The sequence below is a fragment of the Tamandua tetradactyla genome, chromosome 4, assembly GCF_023851605.1.
Source record: "Tamandua tetradactyla isolate mTamTet1 chromosome 4, mTamTet1.pri, whole genome shotgun sequence".
Classification (NCBI taxonomy): domain Eukaryota; kingdom Metazoa; phylum Chordata; class Mammalia; order Pilosa; family Myrmecophagidae; genus Tamandua; species Tamandua tetradactyla.
Genome location: NC_135330.1, coordinates 9145762 through 9160818, shown reverse-complemented (window position 1 = coordinate 9160818; position 15057 = coordinate 9145762). Strand labels below are relative to the sequence as shown.

General features: G+C 58.6%; 1 protein-coding gene across 1 annotated transcript in view; it reads right to left on the bottom strand.

Annotated features, from left to right (window-relative positions):
- Positions 1 to 750: 750 nt before the first annotated feature.
- The window catches only part of LMNA (lamin A/C), a 38519-nt gene continuing 24212 nt past the window's right edge, over positions 751 to 15057 (bottom strand). The window contains exons 3-13 of the mRNA XM_077156440.1: positions 7593 to 7749; positions 6160 to 6285; positions 5716 to 5886; positions 5398 to 5523; positions 4648 to 4868; positions 4310 to 4532; positions 3776 to 3883; positions 3555 to 3674; positions 3060 to 3149; positions 2024 to 2293; positions 751 to 1703 (exon numbers count right to left, since the gene is read on the bottom strand). Of these exons, the coding sequence (XP_077012555.1) occupies positions 1677 to 1703; positions 2024 to 2293; positions 3060 to 3149; positions 3555 to 3674; positions 3776 to 3883; positions 4310 to 4532; positions 4648 to 4868; positions 5398 to 5523; positions 5716 to 5886; positions 6160 to 6285; positions 7593 to 7749 (1639 nt within the window). The 3' untranslated portion in view covers positions 751 to 1676. The remainder of the gene's footprint in view (positions 1704 to 2023; positions 2294 to 3059; positions 3150 to 3554; positions 3675 to 3775; positions 3884 to 4309; positions 4533 to 4647; positions 4869 to 5397; positions 5524 to 5715; positions 5887 to 6159; positions 6286 to 7592; positions 7750 to 15057) is intronic.

Genomic DNA, 15057 nt, shown 5'->3' with positions numbered 1-15057 from the left:
GCCTGCCTCTCAGGAGGAATAGATGAAATAGTGCAGAAATGCTTTGGAAACCATAAACAGCGAAAGGTTACTTACTACAGCTCACTCTCCCAGCCTGGGGCCCTTTCCCCCAGCCCCTCGGGTCATAAACCTTCTCCTCCCAGGCCCCAGACATTCCCCCACATACTCAGCAGCCCAGTTCCTGTCCCTCATTTGATTGTAAGTTCCCTGAGGACACTGACCACATCGTTTTGTTCATTTGTGTCCTCCTGACTGGAGCAGGACACAAAGGGACAGTCATTGCTTGTTCTCAAAATAAGTCTTACTCTGCTCCTGCTGCCCTCTCGCCCAGCATCTACCCCCTCCTCTCCATGTGTCCTTGCCTTTAGGTCTTGAGGTGGTGCCACCCTCGGATGGGGTGCATGTCACGTCCTCACCCCCATGCAGGGCTCAGGGCCCAGCAGTAGAAGGTACTTGATAAATGTTGGTTGAAGGACGTGGAGAAGGAAATGCCTCCCTTCAGGTTCCCGGAGGAAATTCCGGGGAGGGAGATGCTTCTTAGCTTGTGGTCTCTCCAATCAGCCACCACTTGAGTGCCCAGATTTGCACCTGGGCAGCAACTGAGTATGAGGGCGCTGGTGCCCACGTGTAAGTTGTGCGTCCACGTGTCCGTGTGTGTGTGTGTGTGTGTGTGTGTGCATGCGTGTGCATGCGCCTGCCCCTCAAACACACTGTGATGCCCACCAACAAAGACACAACAGCAGCCAAGGATAGAAACAACTAGTGTATTGACTTGGGGGAGGAAAAGAGGGCTGCAGATGGGAAACGGGGAGGCCAGGGTCTCCTTAGTGTTTGCCAAAATCCCCACTGCCGCACTCTCTCCACCCCTCCGCATCTTCCTCCTCTGGGGTGGGGCCCTAGCAGGCTCTCACTCTTCCTAGTAGGCCTCCCTCTCCCTCCTCCCCTGCACTCCGCTTGACCTCCACCTCCAGTGACCCAGCAGAACCCACCCACCCCAGCACCAAAGCTGGGAGAAGGCAGACTCACACTAACCCTCTTTCCCCTTCTTCCACCTCCCAACTCATTCCCATCTCTTGTCTAAATAAAATATAGAAAAGCAAGCACAGCTGGTACCTGGGAGAATCAACTCATCCCGGGGCAGGGGGCGAGGCAGGCAGAGGAGCCTGGTAAGGTGTAGTGGACAGAGCCTGGGCCAGGGGGCCTGGAGGGGGCCCCACCGCCCGGGAGGCTCCGCCAAGACTCCACACCTGCCTCACAGGCACCATATCTTAAGGGTCCCCAGGGCGGGGGCAGCAGCCAGGGCAGAAAAGTAGAAATTGCACTCGGTAAAAGCACCCTTTTCCCTTGGCTCCTAGAGGAAGCCCTCTTTGGTTTTTAAGGCAGATGTAGAGTTTCCTGGGAGCAGGGAAAAGGAAGGCGGTAGAAATTAGGATGGAGATAGATTTTCTTTTTTTTTTTTTTTGCTTGTGTTTTCCCTTCAGTATAAAACCACTGTAGAAAATAACTTCTCTTAGAAAAAAAAAAACAAAACACAGAAGAAGAAGGAAAAAAAAAAACCAAAGGGGTATTTTTCTTTGGCTTCAAGCCCCTCTCACTTGGTGCAGAGTGGGGGCTGGGCAGGGAGGCGAGGAGGGGCAGGGGGCCTCAGCTCCACCTCTGCCCTGGCAGGTCCCAGATTACATGATGCTGCAGTTTTGGGGTCCCTGAGAAAAGAGAAGGGAGGAGGGGTGAGCGGTCCTGCCTGGCCTGCACACCCCCGCCCCCGCCCGAGGGAGTAGCTCCTCTAACCCTCACACCCCAGCCCTGCCCTGCCCTCCAGTCTGGGGCTCAGATGGGAGGGGCAGGAGGCAGGAGTGGGTTGCTAGGACCTGGGGCGGAGGGGAGGAGGCGCCCACTCCCCCGGGGCTGCGGAAGAGAAGGCTCTCCCCCATCCCGGCCCCGCCCCCACGCTGGGCTTTGTCCTAACCCTCCAAGACCCCAGGGTCGTCCCTCCGCAGGGTGGGGAGGAAAGAGCCCAGCTCACCTGGGTTCGGCGGCTGGAGTTGCCCAGGAGGTAGGAGCGGGTGACCAGGCTGTCCCCGAAGCTGCCACCCCCACTGCCCCCCACACTGCGGTAGCTGCGAGTGACTGTGACACTGGACGCTGAAGAGCCAGAGGAGATGGATCCGCCCACCTGGGCTCCTGAGGCACTGGCAGACGCCTTGTCTGCAGGCTGCCCGCACGTCCCGCACAGCACCGTGCGTGAGCGCAGGTTGTACTCAGCGGGGTCCCCCGAGCTGCTGCAGTGGGAGCCCTGGAGAGGGAGACAAGGCTCAGGCGGGACGGCGAGTCGGGGACTGACTGCTCGGGCACAGCACCTAGGCTCTGTCTCCTGCAGGAATGTCGGGGCTCTGGGCCCAAGGAAGCAGGGGTGAGTGGAGGTTTGGGAGACCCAGGGATGGGAAGAGGTGTGCAGGGAAGCCGTGAATGGTGGGGAAGTTACTCAGCTCAGGACAACTTGGGGAAAGGGAGCAGGAGCCGTGGCTCTGACTTTGTTCTAGCTGTTTTAAGCTTAAGAAGGAAAGGAGAGAGGGTGAGAGAGGAGAGCAAGCTTTAGGACAGCAAGCATGCAAAATCAATCGGGGGAAGGAGGTGAGAACATTCTCACAGGAGAAAATAGGAGAATGAGAGGACGGGCATGCAACAGAAAGGGGGAAGGGACAAGAAAGAAGATGCATGCAAGAAAAGTGGGGGGGAGAGAGGCAGGGCTGGGATGCCCCACATCTGTCCTCCCGTCCCCTTCCCAGAACACAAATTCAAACCACTGCCCACTGCTCCTGTGGGTTCCCTCCATGGCATCAGAAAGTTCCCACTCCCTTCCTTACCAGAGTAGGGCCCCCAGACACCTGGGTTCCCTGTTCAAGGTAGAGGGAGGAGAGAGAAGAAAGGCCAGGCAGCGAGTGAAGTTCCAAAACATTCTTTAATGAAAAGCTTTTTGGCGTGGGGAGGCCGGGGAGAGGCTGTCCCCAGGCCGGGCTGGGTGCCCCTGCGGCTGGGCCTCAGCGGTGGCTGCCACTCACGTGGTGGTGATGGAGCAGGTCGTCTCCGTCCTCGTCCTCGTCGTCCTCCACCACCGTCACTGAGCGGACCAACTTGCGCATGGCCACCTCCTACCAGGGACACGGGGCCAGGGCCGAGGGTTAGGGGGACCAGGGGAGGGCTGTGCAGCATTGCTTCCCCTGGGAGCCCTTCGCTTGGTCTACCCTTTGTCCGGCCTGCTGCCTACCCTGTCCTCCGGTGTTGGAGCTGAGGGACCTGTTTCTCCCTCTAAGAGAGGGACACGGTCAAGCTGTCGCTCTTTAACAACCCTCACTGCCTAACATCCAGCCCTCATGCCACTGGGGGAAGCATCGCTTAGCCTGCCCGCTGGCTGGGGAAGCTGAGGTCAGGGACTGCACCAGAAAGGGAGGCGAAAGTGACCTGGAATTGGCTCCCTTGGCTTGGAGGAAGCTGGCTCCGATTTTGAACATCAGGGGAGACTTGTTCAGCAAAAGGCTGCCCAGCAGCACACTCACCTCCCCAGTGGAGTTGATGAGGGCCGTGCGCAGGCTGTTCCCGCAGCCCCAGGTGCTCTGTGCCTTCCACACCAAGTCAGTAGGGGGGCTATGGGTGGCCCCAGCTCCGGAAGCCCAGATCTAGGGAGACAGAGGATTAGGGCAGGGGAGCTCAGGCTAACGCGCCTATCCTTAGACCCCACCCCCACCCCTGAGGGCGCCCCATGCCTGTGACCACTCACCGTCACCACCTGTCCAGCCTTCAGTGTGAACTTCGGCGGGAAGCGGTAGGTCAGCAGCGGGTCATCTCCATTCTGGCGCTTAATCTGCCAATTGCCCATGGACTGGTCCTACCAGGGAGGGAGCAAAGAGGGAGCTGGGGGTGGCTCATCCAGGCTCTTAGGTTTATCTCATCTGCAGGCTCAGGCAGCACCCCCAGCCCCAGTCAGAGGCCTTCTGCCTCCATTCCCACCCCCCAGGGACAATAACTACAAAATGGGGGGTGCTTGCCCTGTGCCAGGCACACTTGATGCTCTACCTTCCATCTTCCCCTCACTCAGAGAGGTGAGGACTGTCACTCACCCCTGGGTAACAGAGGAGGGAACTAACATCCTAAGAGACTCAGTAACGCGCTTAAGGCCTCGCCACCAGTAAAGGGGCCACCAGAGGGGACACACCTCCCTGGTGGGGTGGCGAGGTTGCTGCCCCCCGCCGTGACGTCACTCCCCAGGCCTCCGCCCCGCCCCAGCGGCCTCCCGCAACGCCGCCGACCCTACCTCGCCAGACTTGTTGCGCAGCCGCACGAACTTGCCCTCCTCGTCCACCTCCTCCACGGCCACGCGGCCGCTGGTGCGCGCGTGCTGCGAGAAGCTGCTGCGGCTCTCGCTGGCCTCCAGCCTGCGCTTTTTGGTGACGCTGCCGCCTCCGGGCGTCTGGGACGAGTGGGAGGAGGCACGGCCCCGGCTGCGCTGCGAGGTGGGGCTAGGGGACAGGCGCAGCCTGCGGAGGGGGCACACAAGGCAGGGTCGGGGGTGGGGGGGGACCCAAGTCAAGACCCGCTCGCCGGCCACAGGCCCCTCCTAGCACCTCCCCGAGCCCGGGCCAGCGGGCCCACCTCTCCTCCTCGCCCTCCAGGAGCTTGCGGTAGGCGTGGATCTCCATGTCCAGGGCCAGCTTGATGTCCAGCAGCTCCTGGTACTCGTCCAGCTGCTGCTGCATTCTTGCGCGCATGTCCGCCATCTCCCGCTCCTTCTCCGCCAGCAGCCGCCGGCTGGTGTCTCGCTCCCGAGCCAGGGAGTCCTCCAGGTCCCGCAGCTTCGCCTCCTTGGCTGCCAGCTGCGGGCGGGAAGCGGGGGTCTGGTGAGCTCCCAGGGGCCCCAGGTTTGGAGAGGGAACGGCGTGGGTAAGGGGTAGGGGGGACCACCACATAAGAGGCCCTTGGCTGGCGACTGCGAGGTCCTTTCCAGTACCTAACTCAGGATCTCTAAGGCTAAAACCTAATGGCTCAGCCCGCTAGACTATTAACGGTGTTTTTAACACCTCACACTTCATAGAACTTTATAAGTGCTTCCACTCATTCGATTTTCCCGGCAGCATCTATGAGTTAGGGAGACAAGGATGACCTCCATTTTCAAGTACGATAACCAAGACTCTTAGGAGAGAAGGTCACAGAGGTGAAATACGGGATAATGTTGCAGCAGCAGACGGCGCACTCACGCCAAACCCTGGGCCCCTTCTCTCAGTGTGTGGTCCTGGGGGCCTGTTCTGACCCTCACCTCCACCGTGCCCTGCTCAGGAAGCCCTCTGGGGCCTCCAGCCTACCTCCTGCCCCGACTGAGGTGAGGGGCGACTAATGGGGCATCACCTGCTTCTGGAGCTGGCTGAGCTGGGCCGAGAGGCTGTCGATGCGGATGCGGGACTGCTGCAGCTCCTCGTGGGCGGCCCCCACCAGGTTGCTGTTCCTCTCCGCCGACTGCCGGGCGTTATCCAGCTGGGGGGGAGGACACAGGGTCAGGGCCGCAGGGACTGGGACGGAGGAAGGGGCCTCCCGCAGCGGCCCGTCCTGGGCCACCCCCACCCGCCGGGTCTCCTGTGGGACCTTCCAGTGTGGCAGGGGGAGGGCCGCTGGGGGGCGGAGGCGGGGGGCGGGGGGGGGGGGGGGGGAGCAGGGCAGCGCGAGCACCTTGGCGGAATACGTCTTCTCCAGTTCCTTCTTGTACTGCTCCACCTGGTCCTCGTGCTGGGCCCGCAGCTCCTGCAGGGCGTCTGCCAGCCGGCTCTCGAACTCGCGCTGCTTGCCATTGTCAATCTCCACCAGCCGGGTCTCGTGGCGGCGCTTGGTCTCACGCAGTTCCTGGAAGGATCGGAACAAAGATGCAGAAGCCCGAAGTGAGCAGCGGTTCCTTGGAGATGGAGACCCAGGCGGCCGAGCTCCCTGCCCAGCCCTGATCCTACAAGCCACTGTTGGCCCCACCTGGGGAGCCGAGACCTGGGAGTCAGCCTCCCCTACTCCCCGACGAGGGATTCGGGCAGGTGAGTTCTGCACACGGCGGATCCCACAGCCCCGAGACCGGGGTCTGTCACCTCCCAGCCAGGCCCGCTGGACTGCAAAGTCCACGGTGCCCACCTCGCTGTAGATGTTCTTCTGGAAGTCCAGTTCCTCCTTTAGGGTCTGCAGCCTGTTCTCCGCGTCCACCCGCCGCAGCATCTCATCCTGAAGTTGCTTCTTGGCCTCACCCAGGGCTGCCTCGAGCTGAGAGGAAGGGAGCAGAGGTCAGAGCTGGAAGGAAGCTGAGAGACGGGCTCTTCCATCTCTCATATTGTGAGGATGGGGGGGAGGGGGTGTCCAGGGGGAGTCAGGACAAGGTCATGGCCTCCATTCACAAGCTCTAACCACTCTGGATTATAGGTGCTGGGCCCCTCCTACTCCCATAGGGCCTCGGCTCCTCTTCTCCCCTAGCACAACATAACTGCTATGGGGGTGGGGTGGGGTGATAAGTACACAGCATAGAGGGAACAGAAGGGGAGGGAAGGAACCAAAGTGTGCCTGGGACAGTGGGGCAGAGGGGTCCGGGAAGGCCTCCAAGAACCTGAGACCTGTCGGACAGGTTAGTGGGGCCTGCCTTGTAGGCTGAGGGTGGAGGCAGGGGCAGAGGACAGCACATGCAGATGCAGAGGTATGAGCACACATGTATTCTGACAACTTCAGGAAGACGAGTCCTGCCAAAGCCTGAAGCACAGGCAGGAGAGTGGTGAGAGGGGCGGCCAGACTGGTGGTCAGGGCCCAGATGCAGACGCCCTCACCTGCCATGAAAAGAACCTCTGAAGAAGCTGGAGCAGGGCACCACCTTGTTTAGATTTTTACTTTAGAATGCACAGGCTGGCCAGCGTGGTTAGGAGGGACTAGGGGAGAGGTAGAGCTGGGGGCAGGAGACCCAGGAGGAGAGTGGCCCTGCCTTGGTTCTGTGATCAGCCCACTGGCATCTCCTGCCGGGGGTGGGAAGGGAGAGAGCCTGGGATGGCAGCGGCACTACCGGCTCTAGTCTCGGCCTTGCTCTCAGCAGAGGAGGCTATGAAATTGGGAACAAGCTAGCTTCTTTAATTCTGTTCCTTAAGCTCGTAACATGAGAAATTTGAGGAGAGAAGAGACAGCCGAGTGTTCTGATAGTAAAAGCCACGCTATCCATGGAAGGCATTTATATGGTTCCCCTGAAAGCCACCAGCTTCATGGCCTCTGTGGATGAGCTCCTCTCGTTTCTTCCAGAGACCACAAGCTGTTTACAGGAGTGCAAAACCGGGAGGCATTCAGGGCCAGACACAGTTTACGGCAAAGCGAAATGGAAATGGCTTGTGTATTGCTTTAAATTCACTGTGCCATGCTGGCCACCTGGGACAGCCCGAGAACAAGAGATGCGGCCTGGATGAGCGAAATGCTGCTAGGACAGGTGAAGATGATACCGGGTGACAGGTCAGACCAGGTGTCTCCTGGGCAGACCAGGACGGAAGGGTGTTTGGGGAGGTCAGCTGGGGTCACGGGCCGGCCTTGGGGGACAGCCTCACCTTGGCCACCTGGCCCCGCAGGTCATGCAGCTCGCCCTCCAGCGTGCGCTTCTCACTAAGGGCAGTGCTCAGGGCCGCCTCCTTGGAGTTGAGCAGAGCCTCCAGGTCCTTGAGCCGGGCCTGGGCGGCCATCAAGTCTCCCTCCTTCTTGGTATTGCTGAAGAAGAGGGACGCGTAGGTTTAAGAAGGTCCCCAATGGGGAGAGAAAAGCCACTGTCAGAGAGGTCAGGCACGGGGGCTGGTGCTGCTGTCCCCTCTACTACCAGGAGAGGGCAGCCTTCGCTTAGGTTTGTTTGCATCCGCCAGCTTCCAGCAGTCCCCCACTTCCCCAAGTTCCCTGAAAACCCCCTTCCTGCTCCTCCACCCTTCCCGTGACTCAGGGCTCAGGAACGTGCCTGGGGCTAAGGGCAACGCTGGATCCCATGATATGAATGCTTTTCCCTCTCTTCCCATCCCTCCCCAAGAGACAGGGGCACCTTTGTCTCCTGCCCCTTCCCACGCACAGCCTTTAACGCCTCCTCCCTAGGCTCCACCTACCCTCCCTCGGGGGAGGCAGACCGGCAGGCTTCCAGCCCTGGGGTCCATGTGTCCCCAGCACTTCCCAATTTGAGTCCTCTAGTCCCTTCTACACCCCTGGGACTGCGGGAAAGGAAAGTCCAGTTGGAGCTCAGGGGGCCTGCAGATGGCTTTGTGGTCAGGCAGAGCAGAGCGAGGGAATGCTGCGTGCCAGGTGGACCACAAGACTCAGCGCGTGGCTGCAGATGTGGCTCTTGGCCTCTGGGCCCACCTGGACTCTAGCCTGGCGCCGCCTTTGCTCCTCTAACTGGGTAAAGCTATTGTCAGAATCAACCAAACGGGATGCCTCTGCCACCTCCCTCCCCTTTCTTGGCCCCTAATGATTTTTGCTGCTTGGCAAACTGGAGGAGCCATATTTTCTTGAAAATCTCCCGGAAACCCAGGAACTTTCCAGTCATCACGATCCCTTCACAAACACAGGGTGAGAGAAGGCAGTGGATCCAGGGAGTGGAGGGAAGACCCAAGGAAGGAGCCAGGTCCCAGCTGCCATCTGCAACTCGTCAGCCTTTAAGCGTGAGCCCACCTCAGCAGATGGAAAAAGGAAAAACCAAACATGGGCAGGGGGGGCGAAAATCTATTCTGGAAAGGAGAAAAGCGGCTCTGCCAACATTTTTATCCTGCCACACAAATCCTGAGCTCCAAAGAGGCCCAACAATTCACCCTGAAGTGGGATAGAGAAGGCCAGACTTAAGGACACTCCCATCACACCACCCCCCAGCTTAGGACAGAAGTCATACCGGCCAGCTGAGTGCCACTGGGCTGGGAGGGGGACTGTGTGATGCCCAGGGGGGCTCAACCTGTACCCTTGCTTGGTCTTGGCCTCTGGCCACATCTCAGAACAAGTTATTTAACCCAAGAGTCTGTCTTCTGCAAAAAGAGGCCCTTCTAAATGAACCCTGATGTAAATTATGGACTATAACTAATAACATAATTATGATAATATTGGTTCAATTTTAAGAAATGTACCACACTAATGCAAAATGTTAATCAGGGAAACTGTGTGTGTGAGGGAAGTACACGGGAACTCTGGACTTTCTGCATCATCTTTCTGTAAACCTATAATTGCTCTAATAAAATTAATTAATTAAAAAAATTTTTTTGTTGTTTTAAAGTAGGCCCTTCCAGAACTGGACGATACCTCCCCTCCTCCGTCTCAGCCAGAAAAGCTAAAAATAAAGTCAAAACCAGGCTCAGGTTTTGGCTGCCATCCGGCTCAGCCCCTGGCTGGGAGCGCAGCCCCAACTTTCCATGACTTCAGAACTTTTCCGAGGCCGAGGCAGCTCCGGGCGGGGAGGAGGGGAAATGAAGAGAACCCGCTGGTAAAGTGAAGCGACGCGGTAGACGTACATTCCGAGCCCCTTGGGCAGACGCCAAGGCTGGCAGGGACTTCCCAGAAGAGGCCTCCGTGTCCCCGAGGCTAACGGCTGCAGCGGGCAGCACTGCCAGGCAGGGGAAGGAGCTCGGCTGTCAGAAGGGAGAGCCCGAGAAAGAGCTCAGGGTCCCTTCAGCGCAACCCCATCCTCTACAAAGGGCGACACTGAGGCACGGGGGAGGGGGGAGATGATGGCCCAGCAGAGGGGCTGGGATACAGTGGACTCTGGCCGCTGCCCAGGTTGCTCCCTCTTTCCCCTCACTGCCTTCCCAGGCCACGGGGCCCCGGGGGAATGGAGAAGCCAAGACGAGGAAGAAGGGAGACCCTGGCACAAAGCTCCCGGAGCCAGCCAACCTGAGCTGGGAGAAGCGGGAAGGCGGGACGGGATGCTTTCAGAACACATCTCAAGGGCCTCTCTGCCCTAATCCTGCCTCCTCCTCGGCCTCCTCAGGTGCGAGATGAGGAGCTCCAGGAGTTCTGCTCGGGGACACCCTTTCCCTGGCAGCGTCCAGGCGGGTGGTGTCTGAGGGAAACAGAGGCGCATGTCCGCCTGGCCCTGGGAGCTAGGGTCTGAGGAGCACAGGGATTTTTCTCTCAGTCTAACCTTGTCACCTCCTGCTCTCAAAGCAGGTGATAGTAGCAAGAAGGATGATGACTGCAGCCAGCACGGACCTAGGGCTTACTGAGCGCTCTAAGGATTACAAGGCTGACTCACGTGGCCTTCACAGCTGCCCTGTGGGTGCGAGTGGGTGGGGGGGGTCATCCCTACGTTGTTGAGGAAACAAAGAGCCACGTCTAGGGTCCACAGCAGGTTATGTGGCAGAGTTGGGAATGGATGGAGGGCTGTCCCAGCACATGCCATGCAAAGAACTTCAGGGGGGTTGTTTCCCTGCCCCTCCTGGAGACTCTGACTAGCACTTGAAAGAGACGCTGTGCAAGGACTAAAACACACCCTGCAGATGAGGGGAACCACAATTAGCGAGAAACAGGGGCAAGGGCCTCTGCGGTTTTCTGAGTGGGGAAGAAGCCACTATCACCCATGGCTCATGACTCAGACCGCGGGAGGCTGTGGCTGAGGAGCCACACGTCCGCCCCCAGAGATGGCTGTGGCGGGGACAGGCCCGGCACCTCTCCTGCCTCCTCCCCAGCCTCGCCTATTCAACCGCACCAAATGCCAATTCCTCCCTAGCAGGGACCCCCAGCCGAAGCTGGCCAGGCGTCTGAGCCCCTGGTGGCGATGCCCCTGGGATGGGGCTGGGAGAGCTGGGCACGTGCTGACTGCAGGGAGGACAGGGTGGGGCAGGCCAGGGGAGCTGGGAAGGGTGGGGACCAGGGGCTTCTCAGGTGACTCATTCACAGGCAGACAATACCCGGGGGCAGGGGTCGGGAAATCCTCTACTGCTCACAGGGGAGGCCCTGGCTTTGCCCGGCCTCTGCCATGCCAGCGGGAGGGGCCGGCTCCCTCTCCTGCATCCGCCAGCTTTTACGAGCACAAGAGGGGTTCCATCCCTGTGGCCTCGTGAGGGAAGAAGGGCTGGGCATCCTGTCTCTAACTCTTCCTACCCCTGGCAAATGAGATCTCAGAAAGAGGGAAGAGACTGAGGCGGGGGAGGAGAGGATTGTGGAGAGGGGGAGAATTAGAATTAGGTAGAAATGGGAGCTGAGTGCTAGCGGGTGGTGGGACAAGGCTGGGGGCATCTGTCAGGTTTTGGCTGACGGGATGGGGAAGCCCAGCCCCTGGGCCGCTGCAGGCCCGGACTTTTGGGGGAGAAAAGTGTTCAGTGCAGAAAAGGGGCTGGGTGGGCGTGAGGCCAGGCCCTGACCCCGCCCTCTGAGTCACCCTCCTCAGCCCAGCTCCGACGCCAGATATGGAAGCCAGGGCTAGCCACAGGGCTGTTTGGGACCAGTTGCTGGGAGCAACGTGCTAGGCCCAAGGAAGAGGCCCCCATTTCCTTCCCTGGGCTGGGAAGAGATGCAGGGGGCAGAGGCATTGAAAATAAGGAGGGGGAGGAGCTGTCCCTAAGGACCCCTCAGGCCCCTCACCCCCCGAAACCCCACCTCACCGGCCCTCCATGTTCCCCATCGCTGGAGGTGGGAGAGGAGCAGGTCAGGAGAGCAAAGGGCTCCGAGCCCCTGGGCACCTCCTGCCCCACTGGGAGGGCGCCCCCTGGTGGCTGGGCTGTGCAGGGCTGGCTGGGTAGGGGCCCTGCCCCCATGTGGCTGCACCCCTGTGTCAGCCTGTGGTCTCGCTCTCAGCCCAGGCTGACTTCCTGCTGGGTGCTGGGGCGTCTCCTGATGCCACCCCAGCCTGCCTACATGTCCGTACCACCATTTCTTTAACTCCAGCACCTCCTTTCTCTGTAACACATCCTCCATTTCCACGTTCCAGCCGTCTAGCCAAGTCCATCACTGAACCCCCAGCCCTGCCCTGCCCTGCCGCTCCAGCCCCATCCCCTCTCCCCTCTCCTCCAGCTGCCTTGAGCTGGTGCTAAGGGTACCACTTGAACCACTTGTTTTGTCCGTTGGTTTTACGGTCTCTCTACTCTCGGTGTAATCATCTCAGGGCTTTTCTGTACGTCTCCCAAATGCCTTGAGTCTGGGAGGCAGGTTCATAGGCTCTAGGCTTCTAGAGGAACCTCCTCCTAGGACCAACCCCTGCACTTCTATAGATGGGGAACCAAGGTCTGGAGAGGGCCGGGTTCACTTACTAAAAACCTGCCCAACGGGTAACCTGAGGACACTCACAGCAGAAAGGGCAGAACAGAAAATGGCATGATGCTTACAGGGGCCAGATGGAGAGACCCAATAAGGGAAGGCTGGGAGGCGTTCACCTGTTGGAAGACACCTCAGCCAGAAAGCAGTACGGAGGCCTGGTGAAACTGCCACTCCTGCCTGCCCCCAAACATCAGCTGTGCCCAAGGCGGATGCCCAGCCATGAGAATGCACAGCCACATTCTCCCCGCCCTCGACATTAACCACCGCTTGGCTGTTGGCTGGTCTGTGGGTCTGCGATCCCTTTCATTCAAGGGCAGGCTGTGGAAAGGCTGGCCCTTCCCACAATCCCCTCTTATCCCCACTCTGGCATTCAGGCATCTTCCCTTCAAGGTTCTTAAAGAGAGGAATAGAGGGGGCAGATGTTCTAGGATCCCACAGTGCCCTTGAGCCATCCCCAAACTTCATGCCATGGCCTTTTGAATGTCCCCTACACCTGGAGAGCACATGGTGGGCCCTCCCACGTGGACCACACCCTGCAGCCCCCCCCCCCCCCACGGCACACGTGGGCCCACAGCAGGCAGGCTCTACTTCTGCATGCCTCCTTTGGGTGTGACATCCACCAAACATGCCCAGGGTTTGAGGCCTCTCCGATCTCCTTCCAGGGCTGCCAGGCTCCCAGCTACCCTCCACCATGCCCCAAGGAAAGCCAGGTCTCGATTCCAGTTAGAGGGAATGGATGGGGGGTAATGGGTGTGTGTGTGAGGGACTGGTGCTGAAATGGGGGACAGGAGGCCTGTTTACATGTTCAGACAGGAGCAGAGGCGCTGAGCCTGGCAGGGGGCCAGGCCTGAGTCACAGCTGCTGGGTGTACCAACGTGGCATTGTACAGGAGCAGGAGAGGCCTGGGGCCTGAGGCCAGGGTGCTGGGGTCCTCGACAACAGGCGACTGGCTTCCTGACCAACCATCCCCAGCAGGGTCCCCTGCCAAACCTCACTGTTATTATTCCTGGCCTGTCTCTCCAGAAGTCATTCTTCGGTTGTTACAAAAATGCAGGGGTGGGGCCTGGAGAAAGACCAAGAGAAGCAGGGCTGTGGGGGAGGGGAGAGGGAGAGCCTAGGAAGAAGGTCCTAGGTCCCCAGGGAGGAAAGAAGGCCACTGGCCAAAGGGAGGGACATTTAGGGGATCCCCACAAGAAGCTAACTCAGCAGTCCTTCATTAATCTTCCATCTGGTAGCTCCTAGTTATTAACCCTGACAACACCGGGTGGGAGCCACACCCCAAGGTCAGGAGAGGAAGTGAGGGAGGACCTGGGAGTTCTAGTCCCACTGCATTCCAGCTCGAGCTTAGGAAAAGGCAACCCTGCATCCCAATAGGCAGAGGGTGGCGCGTTAGACCTTTGGGAGCAAGCGGCGGCGCTAAAAACAACCTGTCACAGGCCTAGAAGCTGGGCCCTCTGTAAAGATGGATCTCGCTCCCCTGGGCCAGCCCTAAAGCAACCCCTATGTCCTGTTCCCTTTCCATCTGCACCCCCACCACCAATTCAGACCCTCATCCCTTGCTGTAACCCAAGAAAAGGCCACCCCTCAGCCCTGTCTTCCCTGACTGGTCAAGCTCAGGGTCTCCCATAGGCTCAGCCCATTACCATGACTCAACTCCTATGTGGGGCCTGCGATCCCGGTCAGAATTATTCCTAGTTTCAACCTGCAGGATTCTGCTTCCTCTCCCACAGGGGGACAGGGGGACAGGGGGAGTCCCCCGCCTCCTTCCCAAATTCTGTCCCTTTGTTTAAAGGACTATAGAAGGCCCAGACCTCCTCACAGCCCCAGCTTCTCGTTAGGGCAGCCGGGGTGGGTGCGGGAAGGGTGGCAGGTATGCAGATCAAGGCCACTCTGTGCCTCCCTCTGGCTTCAGACACGTGCTGCCTACTCCTGCTCAGCTCGAAGGGTAGCAGTGCTAACTTCTCCTAGGTCCTGCCAGCCAGCCCCCTGCACGGGTCAATGAGAGTCATTTCCGTGTCCACTCTCCCTCTTTCCTATTTCATGACACAGTCCTCTCCACTTGTCCTTTCCTACTAGCATTAAAAACAAAGCATAAGCCAAGTGAAAATGCCATAATAATGAACCATTTCTGATAAACTTTCTTGGGGAAATAGAGACAAATGTTAGTGCTTGTTAATTCCACAGTTGGTGGGAAACATTTCTATTGAGAAAGGCATTGCCTATTAATTATTTCACTTTAACTGTAATTGATTTTAATATTAATAGTTTGGTATTTGAAAGGACTGTTTTTTCATTTTGTAGGTCAATGTGCTACTTTGGAACCTTAGGGATCTCTGAAAACCTGCTGCTCTGACCCCTTTCTTTTATACTTAGGAAAACCTAGAGAGGGGAGATGAGTTGCTCAAGGTCACACAGCAATCAAGTGGTAGAATCAAGTCTAGAACTAAGATACCGGGAGCTAGTGCTGTTTCTACCAGCTTACACTGCCTGGCAATTTACGGGTGGACTACTCTGACTCTTATTAAGGGTAGGAGACCCTACAAGCTTCCCAAAGACCCTCTCTCCAGATACCTCCTAGCATGCTGGAGCTTAGCCTGTGTCACCTTCAGTACAGGTGGCCCAAGGGGGTAAGAACGCAATGAACTGCCTCAGTGTCTGGGCCTCTGAGCCAGACTGGGTCTTGGCTGCTGCAACTGCTGGAGATGATGAGAGGCTGGGAGAGGGGAGAGGGGAAGAGAGCAGAAGGCACAGTTGTTATGTGAAAGCATTCTTCCACCAGTTGCTCCCCCAGCTGTCCCTGGC